The 25,329-nt window shown below is 56.9% G+C and overlaps 1 protein-coding gene across 2 annotated transcripts; it reads right to left on the bottom strand.

The window, feature by feature from the left end:
- Positions 1–270: 270 nt before the first annotated feature.
- TUB (TUB bipartite transcription factor) lies at positions 271–24,844 on the bottom strand. 2 transcript variants are annotated; one of them, XM_060104968.1, is made up of 12 exons: positions 24,731–24,844; positions 15,537–15,588; positions 14,904–15,066; positions 11,742–11,885; positions 10,393–10,560; positions 9,304–9,431; positions 8,665–8,862; positions 8,284–8,396; positions 7,294–7,411; positions 5,688–5,786; positions 5,295–5,466; positions 271–4,813 (listed from the first exon to the last, which is right to left on the bottom strand). In XM_060104968.1, the coding sequence occupies exons 1-12, from the start codon at positions 24,766–24,768 to the stop codon at positions 4,680–4,682; spliced, it is 1,527 nt and encodes a 508-aa protein (XP_059960951.1). In that variant the 5' UTR covers positions 24,769–24,844; the 3' UTR covers positions 271–4,679. The 2 variants fall into 2 exon arrangements, with proteins under 2 accessions (XP_059960951.1, XP_059960952.1); XM_060104969.1 differs by lacking the exon at positions 10,393–10,560.
- Between the last annotated feature and the right edge of the window lie 485 nt (positions 24,845–25,329).

Below are 25,329 nucleotides of genomic sequence, written 5' to 3'. Positions count from 1 at the left end.
TTCTAAACAAGCTATGATCCCCTTGTTACCACCACCTCCTGCCCACCCCTGAGGCTCTTAGGACAGAAGGAATGAATGATGTAGAAAAAACTTTTAGGTAAGAAACATGTTTTTTCTTTTATAGGGGGAAAAAAAGTGCACATCAGTGTTGAAACAGTTCAAGTTTAATTTGTTGATATATGGTTTGTGGTCTGTACTTAGACAAACACTAAGTTCTACAACATACATAATGTCAACATGGAAAATACCAACTTTGTCATTGCACGTACCAATAAATAAATACATTTGCTCCAGAATACCAAAGAGTTTATTCAAAAAGTCACTTAATAAAAGCACAGTTTTGCAAGTTTGTCTAAAACTTGCTGATTGATTTTGAACAAAAATAAAATGTCTGACCACTCCAAAATAGGAAAAGACAATCTTGTGCAAATAGACATACATATTCTAGGCATTATGAAAACTGGCTAAATGTATGCTCCCAACAAGAGAAGTGTCACCATCCTAAGTCCCCTTAGTCACCAAATGCAGGATTAAAGAGGCCAGAGTCGGGCTTCCCTTTCTAAGCCACTCTGTTACCCTCTAGGAAATTCTGGATCTCGGCCTCATCTCCAGCTCTGCCTGGACCTTGATAGGGAAGGAGGGAGGGACAACAGAAGAGAAGAGGAAAGGGGTGTGACGTCTTTCTTAGGAAAGAAAAAAGGCACGGTGATGAGTTAGAAAGTGATGAAAGCAAGGATCAACTTTCATTCACCCTGAATCCTACTGCAAGCTGTTGACAGTCCAGCCTCCTTATTTTGCAGGTGAGAAAACAGACCTAGAGAAATCACGTGGTTTGCTCAAAATCACATGGTTACTAAGTGCAGTAGTGCTTTCTGTAAGACCAACTTGCCTCTCAACTTGGTTGGAAAATTCAAAAGCCAAACCCGTCCCAAATACTTCTGCTGTACCTTTCCCCCCATATCCTGAGATGACGGAAAATTACAAACAGGAGGTATGGAAGGACAGGTGACCACTAAACTCAAACAAGAGCCCGTCCTTTGGCCTGTTCCCGGGGCTGCTACAGTTCTACAAGCCAGGGCCCAGGGCAGTGTAGGGTCCCAACGCTGGGCCCTGAGTGCAGGGGAGTCAGGCCCCACTCAGTGCTGGGCACCAGAAGAAAGCAAACTCATTCAGCTATCTGGAAAAATGTGCTCTGAGGGCCACCTGGCATCCTGAGGTCACAGGGGTATCTCAGCTGGGGTGAAGAATTGTAGAGAGGGACAGGCCGGTGTTACCGCAGGAAGGGAAAGCCAGGGACCCCATCTAGGAGATGGAATTTGTGCTTGCATAGCAAAGCCGTGGACACAGCCAGCCCAGCCTCTCCCCTCACTGTAAGGAAAGCACAAGCATCTTAGTTTGAAGTCATCACTGTGGCTTGTTAAATTCAGAACTGCCTCTAAATATATGGTAAATTCATTTAGAAGTAAATGCCCCACCATTTCCAGAGCAAAGAAAGATGTCTGCTTCTACAATTTTGTTGCCCTTGTCACTGAAGGAGGTGGGCCCCAAATGTTGTCTTCTAGCCTGTGATTACACTCCCTGGCTTTTAACACCTGTCCTCAGCATGGGTCTGGACCTTACACGCTTGTTCTGAATTAGTGTCATGATTTTTAAGGCACATTCAACTAGAATAAGTTCAAATTCATCCAAAAGCACACATGTAACACACCAATTTCTTCAGGTAATGCAAAGTGGGAACTGAAGAACTAAACTTTTTGGTATGGTGTCTTCCCAATCAGAACCTTGGGAGAAAGAGTTGGTACTTTCCCAAGTATACTTTCTGATCAAAGAGCATGAAATGAACAAAATCCACGCGTGATCGTAACTACATCCTTATTCCTTTCCTATTCATCTGTAGAAATATGATTGTAATAGGAAACCTCAATTGATTGTTCACAGATTGCCCTTTGCCCCAAATACACACAGAGACACACAGACACACAGACAGACACAGAGCACCTTGGAGCCAGAAGGAAAGAAAAGCCAGAATTGGGGAAGAGTTAGGGAAGTGAACTTCACTGCTCTGTAGAACTGTGTGGGGGTGGAGGGCATAGAGTTTGGGGGTGTGGCCCCAGGAGGAGTTAGTTAGAGCGAGGAGCAGTTACAGAGGAGCTGCCTAAGCTCCCAGCTTACCCAACACCCTTAGGGACTGCTCATTCCATCACCAAGTTCCCTGCCCAACCAAGGACCATCTGCTTAGAGGGTATGAAGGGCAAGAACTCATACTGTGGGAGAGGCTGAGCCCAAGTGGTCTCCAGGGGCCCTGGCAGCTTTATGAGTCTTTGGGCCCATGGCTGTGAGGCCCGTGGTCAAGGAAAACCACCATCACCAAGAATGGGGTCTTAAGAACAGACCTCCTTGCGAGGCTGGGGTCTTAAGCAGGTGACTCGAGTGCTCTTGCTTGTCACTCAATGCCCAACAGAGGGTTTTGTTGCTGAGCTACCCATTTCCATGCCTAGGCTGGAACTCTCAGGCCACATTCCTGACCCTACCAAAACATGTCAACCCCCTCCCCTGTGTACTAGAGGAGAAAGCAGGGGACTAGTTTTCCATTGTGCTTCTGATGAATTTTCCACTCTGCCACCAGGATCCCCTCTCTTGTGAGGATCCAGAATCAACTTGTTCTACCTTAAAAATCACTGACCCAGAGAAACAGCTTGACTAGACTTTAGAGGTCATCTACTTTCCATCATTCTAAATGTCAGCAGGTCTCTCTATTCAAAGTCAAGAAAGGAAGAGCCAGACTGGGACTACGGAAAGGAGGACGGCACGACAGTATTTCATTGGCAAGTGGACCAGCTCCAGTATAGAAAGTTCTAGTGCCCTAAGGATGGGCCCAAGTCCAGAGCTGTCTAGAAACTAGACCATGTTAACAAAACCTGGATCACTGGAGGGGCCTCTCACAGAGACATATGCCCCAGGTGGGGGCAGATCCCTGCTAGAACAAGAATGCCTTGCTTTAAGCACTCGACGTAGGAAAACCCAGATTACCAGGAAATGAGAGCATACTACTCCCACTGAAGTCAAAACAACTTCACCTCAGAGCCTTGCTAACATGTTTAAAGTATGATTTTTACTTTTTAAAAAACCAACTTCTATGTAGTCTTTCCAAGCACATCTATCTATCTACTCTGAAGTGGGGAACAACTCTTGCTTCCCACAGATTTCTGATCTCCATCTGGGCGAGTAGCCTCTGTCAGGGTAAATGACACATATGCAAGACTTTCCAAGTCTTCAGAGTAGATGGTGCCATCCAAGGAGGAGGGCAGTAGAGGGAGAGATCAGGCGCAGCCCTGAACACTCACAACCCACCTGTCACCCCTAGATAGCAAAATGGGCAGCAACCTTGCTAAGGCCTGCCCTCGGGGAGGAGCCAGGCACAGGCCAGTCCCTATCAGACGGACATGCAAAAATCCAGACAGCTTTCAGCAGGGAACTTCCCACCAAAATGGTTTCAATTTCACCACCTCTCGACATTTCTAAGTCTCTGGAATCAGGTGTACGGGCATGCGGACTGTGCCCTAGGAAGGTCAGAGGGAGCAGTTCCTTGGGGGATGGTGGAAACAAGGAAATCAAGGGAGCTGAAACTCTGAACTCTGCCCCTAACCAGCCAGGTGACCCAGGGCAAGTCCTGTTTTCTAGATGATCTCTCAGGGTCCTGCCACCTCTGATCGTTTGTGGTTCTAAAACATTTCCCGCTCTCCTTACCCTGTCCCATTCCCAGCTAAGAAGAACCACACACAATCCCTCAGCAACCACAGCCCAGGCTGACTGCAGTGGGAGCTGAAGCACAGGCAGCAGCTCCAGGCACGCCTACCTGTGTGCAGTCTGGGGCTGGTGTCCTGGGTGGGGTTCATGGGGTTTGTGCAGGGACTGCTCAGCAGGGAGCTCCTGGGGCAGCCCTGTCCCGTGTGCGGCCTGTATGCTGAGCCTGCGTCCTGCAGGCCCCATCCTCTATAAGAGATCTGACCTTGGGGGCTGGCCTCCTGCCGCCTCTGTGCACAGAGAGAAATCAAATGAGCTCAAACCCTAGGCCACCAGCCAACTCCCACAGCCACAGCCGGGTCCCTGTAACCCTGGCAAGGTCCTGCCACTTACCTTTCCACATGCCTATAACTCTTCCCAGGCCTAGCTGAGGCCTTCTGAAGCTGGAGGACTTTCTGTAGTTGTAAGGGCCAGGCTCAGCTACCCAGCCCTCTGCTCTGGAAAGTAGGTGTGCCCTAACACACTAACACACACACACTCACTGTGCCCCTCACAGTAGGGCCGAGTGCATGGCTGGGCCCCAGCAGCCCTGCACGGTGCTTCCTCTCCCTCTACACCTCTTCCTGCCTCCCTGGCTGAAGAGGCTGCTCAGCTTGGCAAACATGACTGCAGCAGGATACTAACCCAAGGGTGGGGGGGTGTGTGTTGATCTTGGGGCACAGAAAGAATTCACGCTGGTCCCTTCATATCCCCCACTCCTCTGCCTCAGCAGTGGAGGCGCAGGAGCCAGTTCCTGGATGGCTGGGCCCAGGAGCCCACTGAGAGCCAAAGGGTCACCTGGCACGAGGCCTATGTACACGGGTTCGGCAGGGCTGTCTCCGCAGGCAGGCAGCTCCACTCCAGGCTGGGCAACCCCAGAGGGCACGAGGCGGCCTCTACTCGCAGGCCAGCTTGCTGTCGAAGCTGGACAGCGCAATGGCAAAGGCCTGCAGCGCACACAATGGGTAGTTGTAATCCATGGTGAACACGTCCTCTGCTACACGGCCAAACTGCATCACAATGTAGTCCGCTGGAGCCAGGCACGGCGTGGACAGAGACAGAAGGGCAGAGCAGGGATGGCAGAGGTGGGGAAGGACAGACACCCAAATCACAAGAGGGGAGAGAAAGCGAGAAGCAGAGAAGCCAAGAGAATCCCAAAGGAGGTGAAACAGACCAGTTGGGAGAAGTGGCAGGAGAGATGGAACAGGTGGCAAAGGAGAAAGATGCATACAAACACCAGGAGACGGGGAAGAAGAGAGGAAGTCCGTTCAAAGGGTGTCCCCACGCCTGAGACTCTGCTGCGTGCACAGAATCTAGGGTCAGGGCTCCAGAGGAGGTTCCTCCAGGGCCTCCCAGTCATTAGGGTTAGAAAGTTCTTTACATCTAATCTAAGCCGTATAATCCACGTCCTTAAACTCTGACCTCTACGGGCAGGGCTAGGTGAGCTGAACCCTGAGCTAAGGGCCCCGGGTATCATGTGGCCAGTAATAAGTCAGGGCAGAAACACTCACGGTCATTGCCATGGATGATCTGGAAGTTCTTCACGGAGGCCTGAGTGACGCGCCCGTGGAAGTTGAGTACGTAGGACTGCGTGTCGTCATTCCAGACAGGCGTCTTGTTCTGCAGCTCGATGACACTCTCCGTGTTCTTATTCTGCCAGCGTGCTAGCAGCGTCTCATGCTCCTGGGAGGGCAGCCGCAGCTGAGCCAGGCCCAGGCCTTGACACCATGACCACCCCAAAGAGGGATCTGCCCCAGGGGTGGGAGTCCTTAGATTTCCCTAGACCTCCAGGGCTTCTCACACTGTCTCCTCCAGACATACACACAAGCTGGAGTTCTGCCCTTAGACGCTCATGCAGACGCTGGGATAATGGGGAAGGCGGGTGGGATGGGGTAGAGACTCACGTTGCGGGGCCGGATAGAGACTCTCTCGTGAACCATGGTCATGCCTGGGACAATGACACTCATCTTCCGCGGCCCCTTGAAACCTAAAACATTTGTTTCCTAGGAAATAGAGACAGAGAACTCAACACTGGCCATGTGAGGACTCAACTTACCTACTGGAGAGACTGGGGGGAGGGAATAAAGATGAGCTAGCTTTCACCACTCACATGTCTAATAGGCATCTCTAAACTTACCACGTCCAGAAGTGGGCTCCTGAATCTCCACTCCGCCCAAGCGAGCTGCTCTTACAGTCCTCCTGACCCCAGTTAAGAGCATCTCAATTCTTCCATCTGCTCAAACTACTTGGAGTCATACTTGACTCCCCCCTCTCCCTCACACCCCACTTCTAACCCATCAGCAAACGCTGTCAGCTCTTCCTCCAAATTATATTCAGAATTCAACCACTTTTCACCACCACCATCTCTCACCAAGATCACAGTACCGGCCTTTAGCTGGAATCCTTGTTTCCTCACCCCCACCACCGCCCTCCTCCCTATCATCTGTTCTCCACACAGCGGTGAGTGGTCCTGGTAAGTCAGATCATTTTCATCTTCAGTTCACTCAGAGTAAAAGCTGACGGTCTTACCTCGACCTGCAAGGCCTCACGTAATACGGCCCCATCACCCCCTCTTCACCACTCCCCTGCATTCCCTGACCTCCTTGCTATTCCCCCTGCATGCCAGGCATCCAGGATTTTTGCACTCGCTGTGTTCTCCCCGACACCTGCACAGCTGGCTCTCACTTCCTTCTGGCCTCTACCTAAGCACTACCTCGGTGGGGCCCTCCCTGCCATCCTTCCTAAAAAGACATTCATAGGCCTCTTCCCTGCTTTATTTTTTTCTTACCATTTATCAGAACATATTTATTTTGCATATATGACTGTTTTATAGCTTATCTCCCCACTAGGGGTTCACATCCCATGAGGGTCTACATTTGTTTCTTTGTTGACTACTATCTCTTCAGGGCCTCCAATAGCACCTGGGGCTCAGTATCTGGAGAGAGTCAGACTGCCTCCCCAAAGCCGACCAGCAGGTGGCACCACTGGATCATACAAAACAGCTATGCATTCCCAGGCTGATGGTACCAGTCCCTCATTCTGAAATGAGATGGAGAAACCCTTTGTGTTTATATTCCAGTTTGGTCATCTGTGAGCTGTGTGACATTGGCAAGTGACTCAACCTCTGATCTTCGGTTTCCTCATCTATACAATCAAGAAGATAGGATTGAGCTCTTAGGTTGAATATTCAGTGAGATGATTATGCAAAGGGCCTTACAGTCCACTCAGGACCTGAACACCGGAGGGAGGACTGGAAGGTTGTGCCAACAGGAACCCAGGCCTTCTGCCTCCTCCTTTCCAGGAGGCATCCAGGCTGGGCTTCAGAGAGCCAGGCCGAGTCCCCAGAACTCGCCAAGCAGGTGGCCAGCTGTGTCCTGTCCCAGGCAGGGGCCACTCCACTGTGCCTCCCTGTCTGCCCATAAAGGTAGATGGGATAGGCCACAGACAGGTCGCAAGTCCTGAGTGTCACGTCTAACTTGGAGACCAGAGGCCCGGGAGCCCATGACTCACGTAGCATACAGCAGCCAGCTCCTGACGTAAGGTTCCACTTTCCAAAGTAGAGGATGATGCCTTCTGAGGGTTGACTCCATTGTCATAAACGGTGAACTTTGTGCCCATGAGGTTGGACCTGAAGGACAGGCACGATCAGTATAGGGTCATGCACCCTGTGCCCCAAGGCATGGAGCAGTTCAGAGGCTGTCCTGTGATGAGCCTGCGAAGTATTCTGGGCTGGGCCAGGAGCGGACCTGTGGGCACACTGCTCACGGAATCCCCATCTTTGAAGGTGCTTCTTGGACAGAGGGCCTCGACTTGCTCTGAGTTTAATCAAAGAGCATCTCGGTTCAGTTCAGGGAAATCTGAGTTCCACAGAAAGTCTCCCTGGAGGAAGAGGAGTGGCTCCCCACACGGGAGGTGAGCCACCAGAGTGGAATCTGACAAGACTGCAGAGGGGACTCAGCACCCCGTGGAGGGTGGAGATGTTCTACTCTGTCCCATTCAGCCTGTGAGCTTTGGTCCAGCCCCATCTCCAGCTTTAGCTCCTGACTGCTAAGCTTGATTTATGCTCCCAAATCGGGCACTCTTCCTCAGCACACCTTCCCTCACCTGAGGCCTAGCTCAGAGCCTTTCCCCCACCCTAAGGTTGCTTTCTCTTCCCTCAAGGGCTCACTCTCAGCCATGCCCCTTGGCACTGACCATGGGGCTAAGGCGGCTCTTCCACAGTGGCCTACGTCATCACTGACATCCTAGGGTTTGATCCAACCCTCTTAGCGGGCCTGCGTCCCCTCTGCCTGGGAGCAGCTTAGGGTAGGGCATGTGAGGCCCATCTTCAAATCGGCTCTAGGCTGGCACAGACCTGGGCCTATGGTTGATCTGATAGAGACGACTTTTGGAGAGGATCCGACCCCTGGCCTGGATCTCCCTCAGGGACAGGAGATGCCCTCTACAGAGCCTGCCCCTGCCTGCCCCACCCCTGCCTGCCTCCTGGGGGAGTGCTCGTACCGCAGTTTCCCGATGTAGCTGTCCCCTCCTCGAGACAAGTCTGTTGGGTCCACAGAGATGAGGTAATTGGAAGTTTTACTCTTCTTTCTCTTCCTTCCCGCCAGGAGGAACACCTTGGGAGTGGAGCAGGGTCATGTTCCAGGCCCGGCCTCCGGTCCACACACAATCATGGGTGCCACTCACACACCTGCACTCAAGAGTGACTCCCTTGCTTCAGCTCTTGAACATGTGTGTGCACATACATATACACTGACCAGGCATGGAGGCTTCTGTCTCTTTGGGGGAACTGGCAGGTCAGTGCTGGAGCTGAGGCTTCCAGTCCCATTCCAGCCCCCAGGACTTCAAGCCCACAGGGTGAAACTGTGTCCAAGCCAATCTCACCTTCTTCCCATCCTCGCGGTCCAGGTGCAGAAAGTAGGTGGGGTACATGCCCCGGTCCATGCCCTTCTTGTCCCGTGTGATGCGGCACTTGATGGTGATCCCCTGCGGGGCCGGCCTCAGAGCGAACTCCTCAAGATCCTGGACCTCAACATCCACCGATGGCTCTGGGGCTGGGGGACTGGGGGCTGAGGCTGCCTCCTACGGAGGAGAGAGGAGAAGCCTGAGCCCCAAGGACCCTGAACGGCTGAAACTGGTGGTCTGGGATCCAAAGCTACCCCCAACGTGGTAGTGGTGGGAGACAGGGCAGGCCCCCTGGGATGTGGACCCAGTTATCCTGGCCCTGGGACCAGCAGCTAGCTTCCTAGCCCTTCCCTCACCTCAGCAGCCCTGGGGGTGGGGGAGGAGGAAATGGGCAGGTCCTCAGGGGCCATCCTGTCCAACTCCAGCTCCCCCCACCCCCCAGCCTGGCTGAAGAGACTGGGAGGACAGAAGAGCCCAGGCCTGAGAAGCTCCTGATAGGCACCTGGGCCCAGCCCCTGGCCCAGAAAAGCCAACTCTCCATCACTTCACATTCATTCCCCTCCCACCTGGGTGACACTGCCATCTGCCCCTCTGCTGAGCAGGAACCTCCGCACTCACCCTGATGGACTTCCTGCTCGTCGCAGAGCTGGGGCGGGTGCTGCTGTTTAGCTGAGAGGAGCTGGAGCTGTTCTCGTCCTCATCCTCCTCTTCCTCTTCCTCTTCGAAGCTCATGCTGCTGGAGACGCCTGGGCCAGGCAGAGGAGCAGGAAGGGACGAGTGGTCACACAGGCACACCCGGTCACTGGTTCCCAGGCTCTGAGTCACCCATACACACACGGACATACACATGCAGAGCTGCATGTACACATGTGCATCCACACACTCCCACACATACAACCAGATGCACACAAGGACACTTTCTTTCTGGTGCGTACGAGAGCTGGGGCTGGTCACTATCCCCGGGTGCAGCCCTCCTCCCAGCTTCAGCCATCAGACCCTCCCTCTAGTGGTCAGAGTGCCCTGTCTCTGTGTAGCAAGTCCTGAGTTGAGCTGACCCTGCACTGGGAGCCTCCACTTCTGGCCTCAGGCCTACTAGAGGCCTTGGCTAGCACAGGCTGTGGAATCTCGGGAAAGGCCTGACTCCTTACCCTGATGCATGGGGCCCACCAACTCCTCTCCAAAGCCTGCCTGGGCCCCCTGGCTACGTGCTTCTCCACACCTGGGATGCCATCTCCAGCCTCAAGGTGCCTCAACAGCCCTTTCTCCAGGAAGCTATCCCATGGTGGGGAAACGATGTGGGCAGGTTTCCTGGGAGAATCTGCCTTGCCTCTCAGCCTCCTGGCCCTGTTCCTCCTAGCTCAGCAGACAGAGAGGGGGCATGTTTCGCAAGCAGGGGCTTTTTCAAAGGAACCAAAGGGAAAGGAAACCTGTCCCCAAACCTGGGCCTCCCTGGGGGCAGATGGGGATAGGGAGAGACGGGGCTGGGCTGTGAGCTGATTGGTTAACTTAGTTCACACTTCTTCCCTTAACTCAGCCTTATCAGGGGCCCCTCCCTGCCCAAGTTTCTCATTGCTCTCCAAGTGTGCCCCACACCAGGGCCTGGGAGGGGCTGGAACAGACACAGGAGAGTCACGCTCCCCAAGAAGGGTGCATCTGAGAACCTGGGGCTGGGCTTGGGGGGCGTCACTGGACCCCCACGGGGCTCACCCTTCCTCTGCATCGTGGCACGGATGTCCTGCCCGCTGGGCCATGAGCCCCCACCAGCAGCTGTCTCCCCCTCGTCCCGGGCGTGGTCTGACTGGCCCACAGTCAGGATCCGCATGGGGCCTCGGGCCTCCGACTTGTCTTCTGCCAGTGCTGCTGGCCTGCTGGTGCCTGCAGGCCACGGACACTCCTGAGTCCCCTCCAGGGGTGGGGAGGGCAGGGGGAGAGCCTGGATTCTCAAATGTCCAGGAAGAGGGTGAGGGAGGAATGGGGGGACCCTCTGAAAACTTCATTGGCAAAACCGATTTTTTAAAAATGAATGACAGCTGTCTGTCAGCCTCTTAATGATCAGTGAGCTAGGAAGGGGCATGGGCTCCGTTTCTGCCGTTCCCCCACACCTGTGGCCGAGGGTAGGACTGAAATGCCTCACATCCCAGGCAGAGAGCAGCCAGCTCCAAAACCAACTGCACGGTGAAAAGGACAAGAGGGAGAGCAAGGCTGGATCCGACACAGCAAGGCCACCACTCGGCACGGATGCGGCCACCTCCATGTCGTCAATGCTGATCTCTCTCCCTCACACACGCAGACTCACATACATTGTAAAAACACACAGGGCCCCTCAAAAGAGACAGGTCGGCATGCACTTGCTTTCCCAAATGGAGGGGCTCCCATCCCCCGTCAACCTTCCTGCCCAAGTTGCCAAAGCTTCAGGACCAGAAGCAAGGCTCCACCCAGAATGCTGCGGTCAGCTCCACAACCCCACAGACCCCGACACACCACTGTCCAACCATGACCCAGAGGCCTGGAAGCCACTCCGTGTACAAGGCTTGAGGAGACAGGGTGTCTAGCCAGCAGAGACAGGACTCAGGGCAGGGGTCCCTGTAACTGTCCTTGATCTCCAGGGATCTTCTCTGGAGAGGCAGGAGCAGAGGGAACAGACTGGTCTGTGGGGCCCAGAGGGTGGAACTGGGAGTAGGGAAGAGTCGAGGAAGCCCATGAGATGCCTGAGCACTGCCCAAGGTGAGAACGGGTTGCCGGGAGACAGTGAGCCCCCCAGAGGGAGTGTCCTGGTCAGGGCGGAGGTAGAGGCACTCAGGCCCCCCGGGTGGGGAGCTGGACTTCACTTCCTGGCCGCATGCGAGGCCTGCCCGCACCCATAGGCCAGCCCGGTGCCACAGGAGCGAGAGGAGGCCTGTGAGCCAGCTGGGGAGCGGGGCCCTGAGTGCCACGTAGGGCCCTCGCCAAGGCCTCCCACCCGGTCCCTCACCCTGAAGTCTGGAGGATAAGCCTCCCGCCAACCCCACAGAGGGGCCTGAGCTTCCTGAGGAGGCCGGTAGTGAGGGCAAGCCAACCTTTGTGCCTCCCCTTCTTCTCCTTCCCAGAGGCCGCGCCCTGGCCCCCCGCTGCGGTGGCTGCCTTGGTTCTCTTGGCTGAGGCTGGCACTGTGGGGCGGGCAGCTCCCAGTGGCACACTGGCAAGCGAGTCGGCTTCCTGAACTGCTCAGGAGAAGGAGGGAGGGGGGGGGAGAGAGAGAGAGAGAGAGAGATGGGCGCAAGGTAAGACCAGAGCTCCAGCACAACACTTCCCAGTTCCCCCACCACCGACCAAGCCGCGCCAGGGCCTCCACATGCCACCTCTGCCAGGCAGGCCAAGCGGGAAGGAGGCGGCACCACCCCAGCCCCTGCAGGGTGCTAAGTCAACAGCCTGGCCCGCACCACGGCCAACCCAGAAGCAGAGCAGTCTGGGAGGGAGTGGGAGAGCATCTGGGAGAATGTGGGCCATCGAAATGGTGGGTGGAAGACAGAAAAACTGCAGCCCCTGGGAGAGACCACAGCGAGGGCCAGCACCCCAGGGAGCTGCACTGGCCTCAAGGGATGAGCCCCTGAGGCAGGACAATAACAGACACCAGGAGCCGCACGCCAACAGAGGTCTCGGAGGGGCCACTGCTGGGTGTCTCCACGCTCTCCACACTTCAGAACCCCAATCTGTTCCAGGTCCCTGGGTGGTTTCCTAGTGCTCTTAAGATGACCACCGACATCCTCCTGCAAGTCTGGCCTTCCCCTTGGCCTAACTGCGCACTCCTCAGCTCCAGGGCACCCCAAGTCCCAGGCACGCCAGGCTCTTCCGGTGCTTTGTACGTCCTGGACTCCCTCCTGCCACGGGGCCTTGCTCCTGTGGTCTCACTGCCTGAACCACCCTCATTGCTCCCGCCCACGCTCCCACCAACTCCCATTCATCCCGCAGATTCCAGCTCAGACATCATCTTCTCAGGGAAGCCCTTCTCTGGCCGCTAGCCTGGAAGCAGGCTCTCTGCCATTCACTCACTGGGCCCGGCTTCTTTCTGCAGAGCACACCTATAACAATCTATTTCATTCTCTCTCTCCTCCTAGACCTTAAGGTCCGTAAGGGAACAGAGACAACATCCGTTTGTGCTCATCCTGGACCCCCAGCCTCTAATCCAGAGCCTGACACGAATAGACCCTCAATAAATATTTAAGCAGTGGTTAAATATACAACACGAATGAGCATGGCCAGTAGGTCAGAAACTCATTACTGGGATAAACTGTCAGTTCTGATTTATGTCAAACTTCCTCATCTTCCTCTGAGAATGATCCCCTTGTATCTAACACCAAGAGCCAGCAGAGGGCAGAGCAGGAAGCAGCGGAGGCTACAGGGGGCAGGGCGGGCGGGGCTCCTGGAAACCGGAATCCCAGGTCAGCCAGCTGGGTGAGCGGCCTCCTCAGAGCTGGGGAAGCCCGGTCCCGTGGAGAAGACCCAGCCCGGTCTGGAGTCTCAGCGGGGGACAGCATTCAGCTGAGTGGCTCTTGGAACACACCATGGCTGCTTCAACTTTCAAAGCCCTGAGACACAATTTTCCTCACTTTACAGGGCAGGAAACAGGCCCAGAGAAGGTAAGTGACTCGCTCACGGGGACCAGCGAGCAGACGACAAGTGAGCAAGCTGTCTTCTGACTTGGGCCGTTCGCTCTGCCTCAGAGGGGCTGCAGTCTTTCTGCGGGGCTGGCCCTACCTGGCACACAGTTGGTGATCAAGAAACACCTGCCAAAGTGACCGCACAGCTGTGACCTGCCAGACTCTCAAAGCCTCAAGACGTTGGCTCTGGCGCAAACTGGCAGGGCCCGAAGTCCCAGGAGCAGGCTCCCCCCCTCCCACAGGTAGCCTTGGATGGCCAGGTGCCAGGCTTGGCAGGGCCGGGGCAGTGATGCCAGGCTCCACTGGATGCAGAACAGCGGGGGCCTTCTCTGCAAGGCACTTCCGCCACCCTTGGGTGCGGACCCTTCGACCCACAGACGAAGCATGCGGAGAAGGCTGCCAGGTTAGGGTGGGGCCTCTCAGGTGGAGCACAGACACACCAGCTGCGGCCCGAGCTGCTGAACTGAAGCACACGGGCGTTGCTGTGAAGGGGCCCTGAGGCGAGGCAACGACCAGTAGACTGAAGTGGCTGGAGGCAGCACGCCGAGGAAGCCGCAGAAGGAGGGGAACACCGTGGCTCCTTCCAGCTGCAAGAGCCAGATGCCTGCAGCCTTCTTAGAGTCACTGGCTGATGGAGAAGCCCTCGTGGTTGCCGGCGCCAGCAGGGGGCAGCGGGGACTGAGTCTGAGTCCGCCTTTCAGGCTCAGAGAGACCAACCCTCTGCTCAGCCCGGGGTCCTGAGCAGGAAGGAGGGTGCTGAGCACTGGGATGCAATGGAGCCACCCGGTCCCCGGCCCCAGGATGAGCTGCCGAGAGTCCCCGCCGAGAACCAGAGTATACAAACACAGATGGGAGCTGGAGGCTGCTGGCTAGCACGGCTCCGTGCAGGCACCTACAGGCCAGAAGCCAGGACACTGAAGGTGTGGGGAGGCCAGGGCGGGGAGGCAACAGGTGTCTGTCATAAGAGGCACTGCGCAGGCAGGAAGCTGAGATGGATTCCCCTCAGGAGGCAGAATGCTGGCGGGGAGCAGACTGTTCTGCTCCTGGGAGCTGCCTCCTGCTGTCAGGGAAATGTTTCAGATCAGAAACCTGGACTTTTTTGTGTGTGTGTGTGGTACGCGGGCCTCTCACCGCTGCGGCCTCTCCCGTTGCGGAGCACAGGCTCCGGACGCTCAGGCTCAGCGGCCATGGCTCACGGGCCCAGCCGCTCCATGGCATGTGGGATCCTCCCAGACCAGGGCACGAACCTGCGTCCCCTGCATCGGCAGGCGGGCCCTCAACCACTGTGCCACCAGGGAAGCCCAAACCTGGACTTTTGAACTCCAGGGTCCATAAAGCTGTACCTTCTGGCCCCAGCACCGGACTCAGGAGCCCAAGGCTCCAGGTCCCAGCCTCCCTCCGCCTGCCCCACTCAGCTGCCACCTGGGCCGGGAGCCATACTTGGCCCAGGCACCCCTGACAGGATGAGCCCCCCACCTACCCAGAGCAGCAGGAAGTCCCGGAGGGGCTCCCCAAAGCAGTGCTGGGGTCTAAAGCTGCAGCGCAGGGGCCTCCCCAGGCTGTCCCAAGGGTGGGGTGTACCTTGGTAGCTGGCACTGCCGCCGCTGCTGAGGTAGGACTCCACCAGGGGGGCCTGCTCCTCCGACTGCCGGGCCCGCCGGCTCCGGGGCCGCCCGTCGGCATTGGCCTGCACCATCAGGGGCTCCTGGCGCTTCTTCTTCTGCTTCTGCTCCAGCAGGGCCCGCTACAGAGGCAGCGGACAAGCACAGGGTTTGGCGGGCCCTGAGAGGGCCGACCGCCTCGCCCAAGGGAAGGCGCCCAGACTGGGACCGGAGAGGACCTGCTCGCTCGGCTAGGTTCCAGAGGTCACAGTGCAGTCCACAGCCCACCCTGGCCTCATTTCCTTGGTGCCCCAAGACGTGGGGTCCAGCGGAAGCCGGCAAGTGTCAGCCCAGGCAGCTGCCCTGGCAGGATCACAGCACAGACGTCCAACTGCGGTCACCCAAGCTGCCTGCCGGCAGAAGCCCCAGATGCCGGGGCAGTGCTAATGGCGAGCTGGCAAAGGAGAGAGCTCGCCTCTCTTCTCCTGGGAGGGGCCCCTCTCCCCACCAGACAGGATCACCCCAGGAAGGAGGACAGCCCTCCCCCAGGCCCAGACTCTGGCCGGGATAGCCAGTGCTGACCACCCTTCCGCCCGGCTCCAGCCTCACTCACCTGCCGGTCAAGCTTCTGCTGCCTCAGGTTGCTGCCCTCATCATCTAAGACACTGCGGACGGAGAGACGAGTATTCAGGGCCTGCCCACAAGGAGCCAAGACAGCCCAGAGGCCACCCCCAGCAATGTCTGGTCTCTTTAAACCCCTCCCGTCATGGCTGCTGGGCATGGGAGGGGGAGGAAGGGTGAAGCTACTATCTGGGAATCAGCTTGAGACATGAAGCCATGAGCCATCTTCCTGCCACTCTGGGGACTTAAATCCTGCTGGGATGCCTTCTCCCCAAGGACTTCCCAGTCCGCCCTGCCCCAGTAAATATAGAGGAGACATTCCCCTTGGGCCCGTGAGCAGGGCCAGGCCTGACTGAGATCCAGAGGCATCAGGCACAAGCCAGGCCCGAGGCTGGGCTTCAGACCCGAGGGCCTGTCCCTCCAGCTCCATCTTTCCGTCCTTTCTGGTGGAGGTTGGGTCTTCTGAAGCAGACTCTCTCCCCGCCTGTTTAAGGCAAATCCTGGCTCTCCAGGTGGTAAAGTGGAAATGCTAACACCGGCCCCCCCAGCCCCACTTAAAGAGAACTGAAGGTCTCCTCATTTGGGAGAGTGAAACTATGACACCAACCAGTCCCTCGGGAAATGGCTAGGGCTGGGAGCAGATGTGCGCGGGGCAGACACAACACAACAACGCACAGCCCGTCCACCGGCCACAGACACAGTGTGGGCGGCTGCAGGGCATCGAACCCTTGAGTCCCTACCTACGGTGTTGGGACGGGCAGCACCATCTCACACAGACCAGCTCTGCTGCCAAGTGAGCCAGAGCACAAGTAGGGAACCCCAACCACTTAACTCTGTTTCTAGTCTAAGACACACGCATGAGACCGAGGCCCAAACCTATAAAGCCAAGGTCAGGACAGCTGCATGGGGTGGGGCTGGAGCCTGAGGATCTGAGCTCTGGGAACCCCAGGCTGCCCTGGCCCAGTTATTCCAGAGCCTGCCCCTGAATGAGACCTTGTGTGGATGCCTGCACAGGTATGTCCAAGGGTGTTGGGTTTGTGTGTGAGGCTGTAGGAATATCTCATGCGTGTGCACTGGGAGATGTCCCAATGTGTGAGGGCATCTACATGTGTAAGCACATACACCCGTTTAAGAGGTGGGTGTGCTTGTGTGTAGCTGAGTACAGTACACATGTAAGGGGGAAAGATGAGGTCACAACACCCTGAAGACAAGGTGAAGCATTTCCACCTACTTCTGACAGCAGTAGCCCTTTCCAACTGGGACAATCGACCTGAAACGTCATCTCAGGCAAACTACTTGTGCTGCGGAAGCCAGCCAAAGGGTGGCAGCAAGTCCATGGATTGCAGACAGCCCACCACCCACCTCTGGCTTCACCTCCCTGGCCACAACCTGTGAAGACTGCATATTTTGAACCAGCAGCTGTCCTACCTACTTGACATCTGGGAAGGACTTTCCTGATGCCCATGGGCTGCTCTACACACAAGAGGAGCCCCAGCTGTGATCTGGGGCCCTGCACAGAACAGCCTCATTCACCAAACCCTCAGCTGCCAGAGCACAGGAGAACACGCTACTCAACAGACATGCTTCTAGTCAAGGCCTCAGTCTACCTAAAGTAGCCCACCTGCCTAAGAGCGCACAGCTGCACATGGCCTCCCTGAGGGCAAGGCCAGGCCCAGAGGACAGGAACAGCTCTGAAAAATCCCAGCTGGCTGGGGTGGTAAGTATCCCATCACAGAAGGCCGCACCACAGGCTGGAGAGGGGCACCAGGGTGAGCAGGATGCCTGGGAGCCCTGTCGGGTCCGAGAGGCTACAACTCCTCCTCCTGTCTCTCCACTTCCAGTCGACGGCCTGACTGGAGAACGCAAGGGCAAAACATCTTCGAAGGGTGAGTGTGCAAACACCACTGTCCACTGTGGTCTGTGGCTTCCAGGATATGGGTGACAACTACAGTCCGGCTCTGTTGCCACCGGCCGAGAGGAGCAACGGGGCCTGAAATCCAACCGCGCGCTGCCTGCCCAGCTCTGTGCCTGGCCCACACGGGGCAGCCTGCCACCTCAGGCATGTCCTGGTGGTTGGGCCACAGCAGCCCATGTCACCTCCACAAGGCAGGGCTGGCTCCTCCCCTTACTGCCAGCAGGAGAGGCCATTCCCTGGCTCACTGGGATGACGCAAGCCACTGCACTCTCACAGGGCAGGGCCGGGGGCAGTCATCTGGGTCGTCCCTAGCCCTGGGCTTGGCTGAGCAGGACACAGACGATTATGTCCATGGTGCTGACACCATGAAAGGCGCTGACCCCTAATATGAAGGGGCGACATCCCGCTGAGAGATAAGCTCGCGTTAGCGATGCCACCTCCAAACTGCTGGTCACAGTGGTTGCTCGACTGACAAAAGGTGGTTCCAGCCAGTGCTCCCCTCATGTCCTCATCCATGAGGGGAGGACGTCTTCCTACCACAGGCCACTGTCCCACTGCCATGGACTTTCCACGCAGTTCCATGAAAGCATCACTTCCTCTTCCTCTGTCCCCACCCCATTCCCTGATGGGGGAGAATGACAAAGAGCCTCAGGCTTTAGTAACACTGGTCGGCAGGTACGATTATAGGTAGAATGAACTTAGTCACTGGCCTTCAAAGAAAGATGGAGGAACACAAGGGTGAGGCTTCTGAAGAGATTCCAAAAACTGATACCCCAGAAGTGCCTGGAGAGCCGCCCACCTCTTCCCTCACCACCAGGCACGCTGCAGGAGTGGAGGATGCAAGGCTGGGAGAAGCAACACGTTGCTTGGTGAATAAGGACACGCCTGGCTGAGCAAGACCCATCCAGGAGGGCCGACAATCCAGCCAGATGAGGAGGCTCCGAGAGTGGGCAGCGCCACGTGCAGGACAGCAGGCTCCTGGTACAGCACGGCGTTTCCAGGAGAGCCGCAAAGGCACCAGGTGGACCACGGTCACCCAGCGTAGGCAAGCTTGTACCGGGTGGTGTTTCTGCCTGACAACAATGTATCCGGAGCACACAACATCTGTCCCTGGTGAATGACAAAGAATCCCCTGCACACAGCTGAACAATGACAACAATGATGGCCATCTCCAGGGACAGCAGAACCGAAGCTCCTCTCTCCTCCGCAGCAGGCCCAGGCCCCCTCCCCTCCCCGTCCACCAGATGTCCCTGCCTTCCCATCTCCTGTGACGGAATCTGTCCTAGGCATCTTCCTTCCTCAGGACACACCCAGGCCTGCCTCCTCCTGCCAGCACTGTTCCAGACAGCACTAAACGATCACCCTGAGAGCAAACAGTAATGGCTGTTTAAGGACTTGGGCTCCTCTTATGGAACCACTGCCAAGCCGAGGCTGCCAGCTGCAGCCCCGCCAGGAGACTCAGACAGGAGACAGGGCACTGATGGATGGGTCTTCCAGCTGACCCTGGCGGCTCCTTCACGACAGTCACCTCTTGCTGAGGGGCGGACCAGGGAGGCCCAGGGGAACACCGGTCACTGGCTCATGAAGGCCAGAGAAACCTGGTCTGCTGTGTCCACCCGTCCATTTGCTCTGCCCAAGGCCAACCAAGTGGCCCCCTCACCTCCCAGGAGACAGCCCCTCCACATCCCCTTGCTTCTTCTGAGGCGCCAGACAGGTATCCCAAGAGTGAACCATGTGTGAAAACAGAAGAGTCAGGGACATTTCTCCCATGACTGGAACAGCCAGACTTGGTCAACATAGTTAGGAAGCAGGTGCCCCCTCTCTTAGACCCCACCTCCATGCTGCAGCTAATCCACCAGAGCTGACCAGAGGCCTGGCGGCCAGGCCAACCTCAGGGCAGACCCACTCTCCATGCCCACTCCCCGCCCTCTGCCCTCCTTCCTTCCCCTCGGTCACAGTGGAACCTGCCCCTGCTGGATCCAGGCACCCAGGGAAGTGGGCTGTCAGGGGAGGAAAGACCACCCAACGTGCCTGGCTGCAAACTCTGTGGCGAATGCCAGACCCCACCCGCCGACCCAGCATGTCTAGATCTGTGGCTTCTGTTGCCGAGTGGCTAACTGGAACATCGCGGGAAAGACACACAGTGGAGGCTGGATGGGGGTGGGGCAGCTCCAGAAGGGAGAGGACCATGCTGCTCACAAGAGTTCCAGCCTCCCAAGATGAGGCGTCTCCATTCCAGCCACTGGCTCCCAAAGTTACCAGGTGAATCCAAACTGCTGGGGGCACTCCGCCTCACTTGATAATTCAGACCTGCTGGGGAAGATGCCCCAGAATGAATCCTCCACCTTACACTTCCTTTTTTAAAGCAAGTGACTTAGGTGATTCTAATGCTCAGCCATGCAAATAGAGACCAGGAGCCAGAGCTGGGCATCTCTAAAGAACAAAAAAGAAACTGAGGAGCTGCTCTAAGGCTGGAAGCATGCAAACACAGCCTTCTGTTCAGATGGGGGAAGAAATTATAGCGTGCAGATCAGTGTGGCCCCAGGTAAGACTGTGCAAGGGGTCGACTGAATAGCTAGAAGGGACGTGACCGTTAGGATTAGGAGCAAGGCCAAGTGTGCCAGCAAGTCAGGGCACACGTCCACAGACCTATCAGAAAAGACAGGAGGACAGTATAGCCAGGCTTCCGCGTGGAGCTGCAGGGACTGGCAGCGATACCATGTGGGCGAGACAAAGCCACGTAAGCGGTGTGCCGGGCCAGTCAGACGGACAAAGGTTCTGGCAACATTGGGTCATGCCATCATCAAAGGAGGTTTCTAGCATCATGTTTCTCTCGGTTAGCAAGTTTATCGATGACCTGACACAAGGCAGCCCTCTCAGCAGACCTACAGGTGACACAAAGTAGAAGAGATACTAACTGTTCACTAAGAGAGTATGAATTCATAAGACCCTGGAAACCTAACAGGAAGTGGTCAAGTCTTACAGGTGGGCCCCCAAACCTAGGTCTTCCCACGTAGGCAGAATGGAGGAGACAGGGCTTGACAGCAGCCTGATGAAAGACTTTGCCGTTTTGTTTACAGAGGCCTTGAGGGGACGGATCAGTATCAAAGCCATCCCATAGGGGTGCTGAGGCCTGGAGGACAGCGACAGGAGCAGGGGTCCAGAGAGAGGGAACAAAAGCCTCACTCTGCTCGGTGCTGGACAGGCCACACCCAGGACCCTGCCTGCGGCTCCAGGATCCGCGCTGGAGGAGGGCAGAGACCAATCTGAGGGCATCACAGGATCCCCGCTCCCTGAATCATCTGTCAACCTTGTGCGTCCTGCTCCTTCCACCCCAGGCAGCAGCAGGAAGACTTCCCAAAGACGCTCAGGGTGGGAGAGGAGACAGACTCCCTGTGGCACTGGGAGTGGAGATTCTGCTCTTCCTTCCTGTTGCCAGAAGGGAAGCCGTGGGCCAGAGTCTGGGCACCTCTGAGGCTCCGCCCAGAGGGAGAACTGAAAGAGTCAGAGTCTTGTTTAATGAATAGTCATTCCACTCCCCGGTAAGCAGAGCGAGAGGAGGGGGATCCAGGAGGATCTTAACGAGGACCAAGAGGAGGGGAAACCCAGAGACGGGCGTAGGCTCACCACCGCAAGGGAGGATTTTCTAACGTTCTCGTCCACCTGAACGGAGGCTGTTTGCAGGGATGCTACAGGGAGCATTCACACAGAGGACTGGACAGCCTGTGAGGGCCGCTCCTGCCCAAGGTTCTCATTCTCTGACCTACAGCTGTGCTTTTCCAGCAGCACTCAGAAAGCCCCATTGTGGGGGGAGAGTACCGCAGCCCTTAGGTGTGCTGAGAACACAGGTGTGGCGCCAGGAAAGCCAGGAAGTCCTAAAATCTACCTGGGGATGCCACTTTGATTCAGAGGAGTGGGCATCATGTCCATGCTGGGTCATGCCAGGCAAACAGGTTGCTCTCCAGATGCAGTCTCCAGGAGTTCACGGCCTGGTGAGGGAGACACCAGGCAACGGCCGCAGGACCGTGCAGACAGAGCACTGAGGACTGGGCTGGCCATCACGCCCCCCCTCCAACACACCTGTGGGCGGCAGGCTTTCCTGACTCAGCGCTCCACCTACAACCCATAAACAGGTGTAAAATCATGAACCAGGGACCGTTAATGCTCCTCAAGAACACAGGTGAAGACAGAACGGCAGAAATAGAAATCAGTGGTAGTAATAATAGAAAAAAAAGGCAAAAAGCTATTCCAATTGTTACACTTTACAAACGAAATGGCTCGCTCCTAAGTCAGAATGTGAGATTAATCCGTGATCATTATAAACTGAGTCACAATTACCCTTAAGATGATTATCACCAGCTGTCAGTGCTTCAAAGAAAAGGAGCCGGGCCCAGGGGATGCAGGTGCAACCACCACAGAGAGAACAGCACCCTCACCAGGAGAGCTAAGGAGATATCGACCGACCTCTGGTCCCCAAGCCAAATGACACATTCCAGTGTGACATGAGGGAAACCCCATTCGAAAACACGTGCACACGTCCCCATCCCCCTCATCTGCGAGTGCACGGCCTTGCCTTCTGTCCCAGTTTTCTCTGTAATCAGGCAGGCATGTGGCTTTGACTGCAATCAGCAGCCCTGCTAGTGCAAAAGGCAATGTGCATCTCCTCTCAGCCAGATCTCCCCATTCTGGAAGTCTACACCCAAGTCCAGTGCTTTCCCAGGCGCAGTACAGGCTCAGAAAAACCCCAGCAAGCCAGGAGAGAGTCTGGCAACTTCTGACTACAGCCCGCCCCCAGCTAGACACCTACCCTCCCTGCCACAGAGCAAGAAGGCAGGGTGGCAGAGCGCTGGGACAGTGCACAGGGCAGGGCCACAAGGGTGCCAAGCTGCTCCCTGGGGCTGGGCTTCGGGGTGGCAGGATTCTGTGCTCCAGATGGAGTGTGTGGGCTCAAGAAATGAATGAGGGGATGGGATTGCTGGGCCTAGGCTGGGGCAAGTGCCAAATCACTCTCTGCAGGATGCCAGTGCCTGGGCACTCGCCGCCGGAGGACAGAGCCATTTTCCAGAGACGACCCGACCTCCCTAGGGCCCTCTTTCCCAGAGGCAGGCTTAAGCCTCCCCAGTTTGAGGCAGACTTTCTCTAAGACCTGTGTACTCACTCTACAAGTTGCTTTGGTCCTTGGCTCCTGGGAGAGGCTTCCTGAACCACGATCTGGCCTGGCCCCCAGCTTGCCGTATCTTAAACACGCCGTCATATCCCAAACGCGCCGTCGTATCCCAGCCCCATGTGCTGCCCCTATCCTCCCTGCCTCCTGAGTTAGTCTGTGGCCACCACCCTGCCATCAGCACCCCCGCTCAGGTACTTCCCCAGCACTAGAGGCCTCTGAGCCCACAGGCACTGTCCAGGCACCTCTGCTGGGTGATTAGAAAAGGTTAATGATTCTCTGTGTGGCGGCACTGTCTTCTAGAAGGTCCTTGGCCCACATGTGTCAGGAAGGCCAGGATGCTCCAGAAAGGACTTGTGCCCCCAGCCGGGATGCCCTGTGCAGGGTGACAGCCCCCCTGAGTCAGCACAGCCCCAGTCCCCTGATGGGAGAATCTCCTGGTCTATGTGAGACTCTGAGGTGTGACTGTATACGTCTACCGGAAACCCTGGGTTGACCCGTGTGTGCACACATGTGTGTGTGTTGGTGGGAGGGGCACCCACAAATTCTAACTTGGGAAGCCCTGAAGCCCCCAAAGGTGCTGAGATTAGAGACAACAACAATTCTCAAGCGAAACTCTGAATCCCCAGGCCAGTGACAGGTGCTTGTTTGTAGAAGGATCTGCTTTTAACAAGCCTCAGGCGGTTTCAGCTGGTTTCCATTTTGGATGCTGTCTGGACAGACTCATAGAAGAGCTCTGTCAGAATTATTTTCTATCAGTGACTGGAATCAGTTCCCTTTGAGGGTAGGCTGTGTTACAAGGCAGGTCTGGAGAGTCTGTGCCTACCAGCCACAAGCATGTGCACCTGGGCCAGCAAGAACATAGTGGGCCTTAGCAGTGGGCACCCCTTTTACACACATGCCTCTCAGGGGAGGCCTGGAGATAGCCCCGTAGCCCATGGCAACCAAGGAGCCAATGGGTGGCCAAGGATCTGGTGCTGCCATGGCAATGAGCTCTTCTCCAGTGGTAATGAAGAGAATGGAGTAGAGTGGATGTAGAAAGGCCTGCACCTGTGCAAGCCCCAGGGGCCCCTCCCCCACCCCGACCTCCTAAGAGGCAGGAAAGCCCAGCTGTCCTTCGGACAGGCCACAGCATCAGGGAACACAGGGTGGCCATGCTTCCCTGAGTGTGCCTGGGTTCCTAGGTGCTCTTGTGCACGTGAAGGCAGTTCTCATGTATTGTGAGTTGGTGTGTGTCCAGGTATAAACCAGTTAGCAAGTGGATTTCTGACTCTCTGTAAGATGTGAGTAGTCTTGTGTGTGGGTAGTGGGAGGCAGGTATTCCCCAATTATAGGATGTGTATGTGCACGGATAGGCAGGAGTACACCTGTGTGAGCCAGAGAGAGAGAGAGAGAGACAGAGAGAGAGAGAGAGAGAGACAGAGAGAGAGAGAGAGAGAGACAGAGAGAGAGAGAGAGAGAGAGAGAGAGAGAGAGAGAGAGAGAGAGAGAGAGAGTGTGTGTGTGTGTGTGTGTGTGTGTAGCAATACATGGTGCTTGTATATAAAAGCAGTCTGTGCTTTAGGTTCGGAATGACTGTCTCCAGGAATTCATGCCCTGAGTGTGTGAACCGACCAGCAGGAGAGTCTTTGGTCCTGTGGATGCATGCCTGCAGATGTATGGGTGTGTGTACGCTGCTATACTGGCGTTAAGACCGGTGTGCTAGGCCTAGGAGGGGGCTCAGCACCGTTCACTCCCTCCCCAGGCGGCCACATGGCACTGACTGCCCCAAGGCCCACACAGGCCCAGAGCACTGGCCTCTTCCAGCAACCCCGGCGGATAAGTGGGGGAGCGGAGTAGGCTAGTTCAGTCCACTGGGGCCCCCAAAGTTGGGGCAGGAAGGCCCAGAGCCTCCAACCAGCGCCCCCGAGACTGGGCCAGATGAGGAGGGTACAGCTGCCCTGCGCCCCAGTCCAGTGTCCCCAGCCAGCCCTGCGCTCCGAGTTCGGGGTGGTGGGCACCTTGGCCCGGCACCCTCGACCCTGCCCCAAGCCCTCAGCGTTGGAGGGTGGTGGGCCAGGCCCGAGCCCCCGAGTCGAAGAGAAGGTGGGGGCCGGCGCCCGCGTACCTGTAGGGAATCCAGTCGGAATGCGGCTTGGAAGTCATGTCTCTCGGGGGCGGGGCGGCAGCTGCGGCTCCGGAGGCCGGGGCCCGCGGGGGCCGGCGCGGGGGCCCTGCTCAGCTCCCGGGCCGCCCAGGGCCGCATCCTCCCGGGCCGGAGCGCTGGGCCCCGCCGAGGCCCGCGCTGCACGCCAGGGCCCCGGCCGCGGGCTCGGCGAGCAAATGCCTGCGCGGCGCGTTGGGCGAAGCGGCGGAGTGCGCGGGGCCGCCGCCGCGGGCGGGAGGGCGTGCGTGCGCGCGCGTGGAGGCGGGAGAGGCCGTCCGCACCGCTCGGCGCCGCCAGAGTGGCTGGGTTCCGCGCCCCGAGCCCGAGCTCTGCGTGGTGGCAGCAGCGGCCCGCCCCCTCCTCCCTCGCCCCGCCCCCGGCGGAGACCCCACCCCCAGACCGGCTCCGGCGTCCCAAACGCCCCCATCCCCCTCACCGAAAGCCCGGGTCCCGAGGCTCCAAACACGTGACCGCGCCTGAGCCCACTTTGGGTGAACAGGCGCTGTCACTGGGCGGGTCTCCGACCTCAAGCCTCAGTTTCTCCTTATGTGAAACGGGGA

This window comes from Mesoplodon densirostris, chromosome 7, assembly GCF_025265405.1.
Source record: "Mesoplodon densirostris isolate mMesDen1 chromosome 7, mMesDen1 primary haplotype, whole genome shotgun sequence".
In the NCBI taxonomy this organism is placed as follows: domain Eukaryota; kingdom Metazoa; phylum Chordata; class Mammalia; order Artiodactyla; family Ziphiidae; genus Mesoplodon; species Mesoplodon densirostris.
This window is presented reverse-complemented; position numbering and strand designations above follow the sequence as displayed.

What these genes read in the sequence shown, in the direction of transcription:
- TUB (XM_060104968.1), bottom strand. Translation starts at nt 24,768, where the DNA reads ATGACTTCCAAGCCGCATTCCGACTGGATTCCCTACAG. An exon ending in AGCAGAAGCTTGACCGGCAG is followed by an intron (nt 15,067 to 15,536) that starts GTGAGTGAGGCT and finishes CTGCCTCTGTAG; the next exon opens with CGGGCCCTGCTGGAGCAGAA. An exon ending in GAAGAAGGGGAGGCACAAAG is followed by an intron (nt 10,561 to 11,741) that starts GTTGGCTTGCCC and finishes CGTGGCCTGCAG; the next exon opens with GCACCAGCAGGCCAGCAGCA.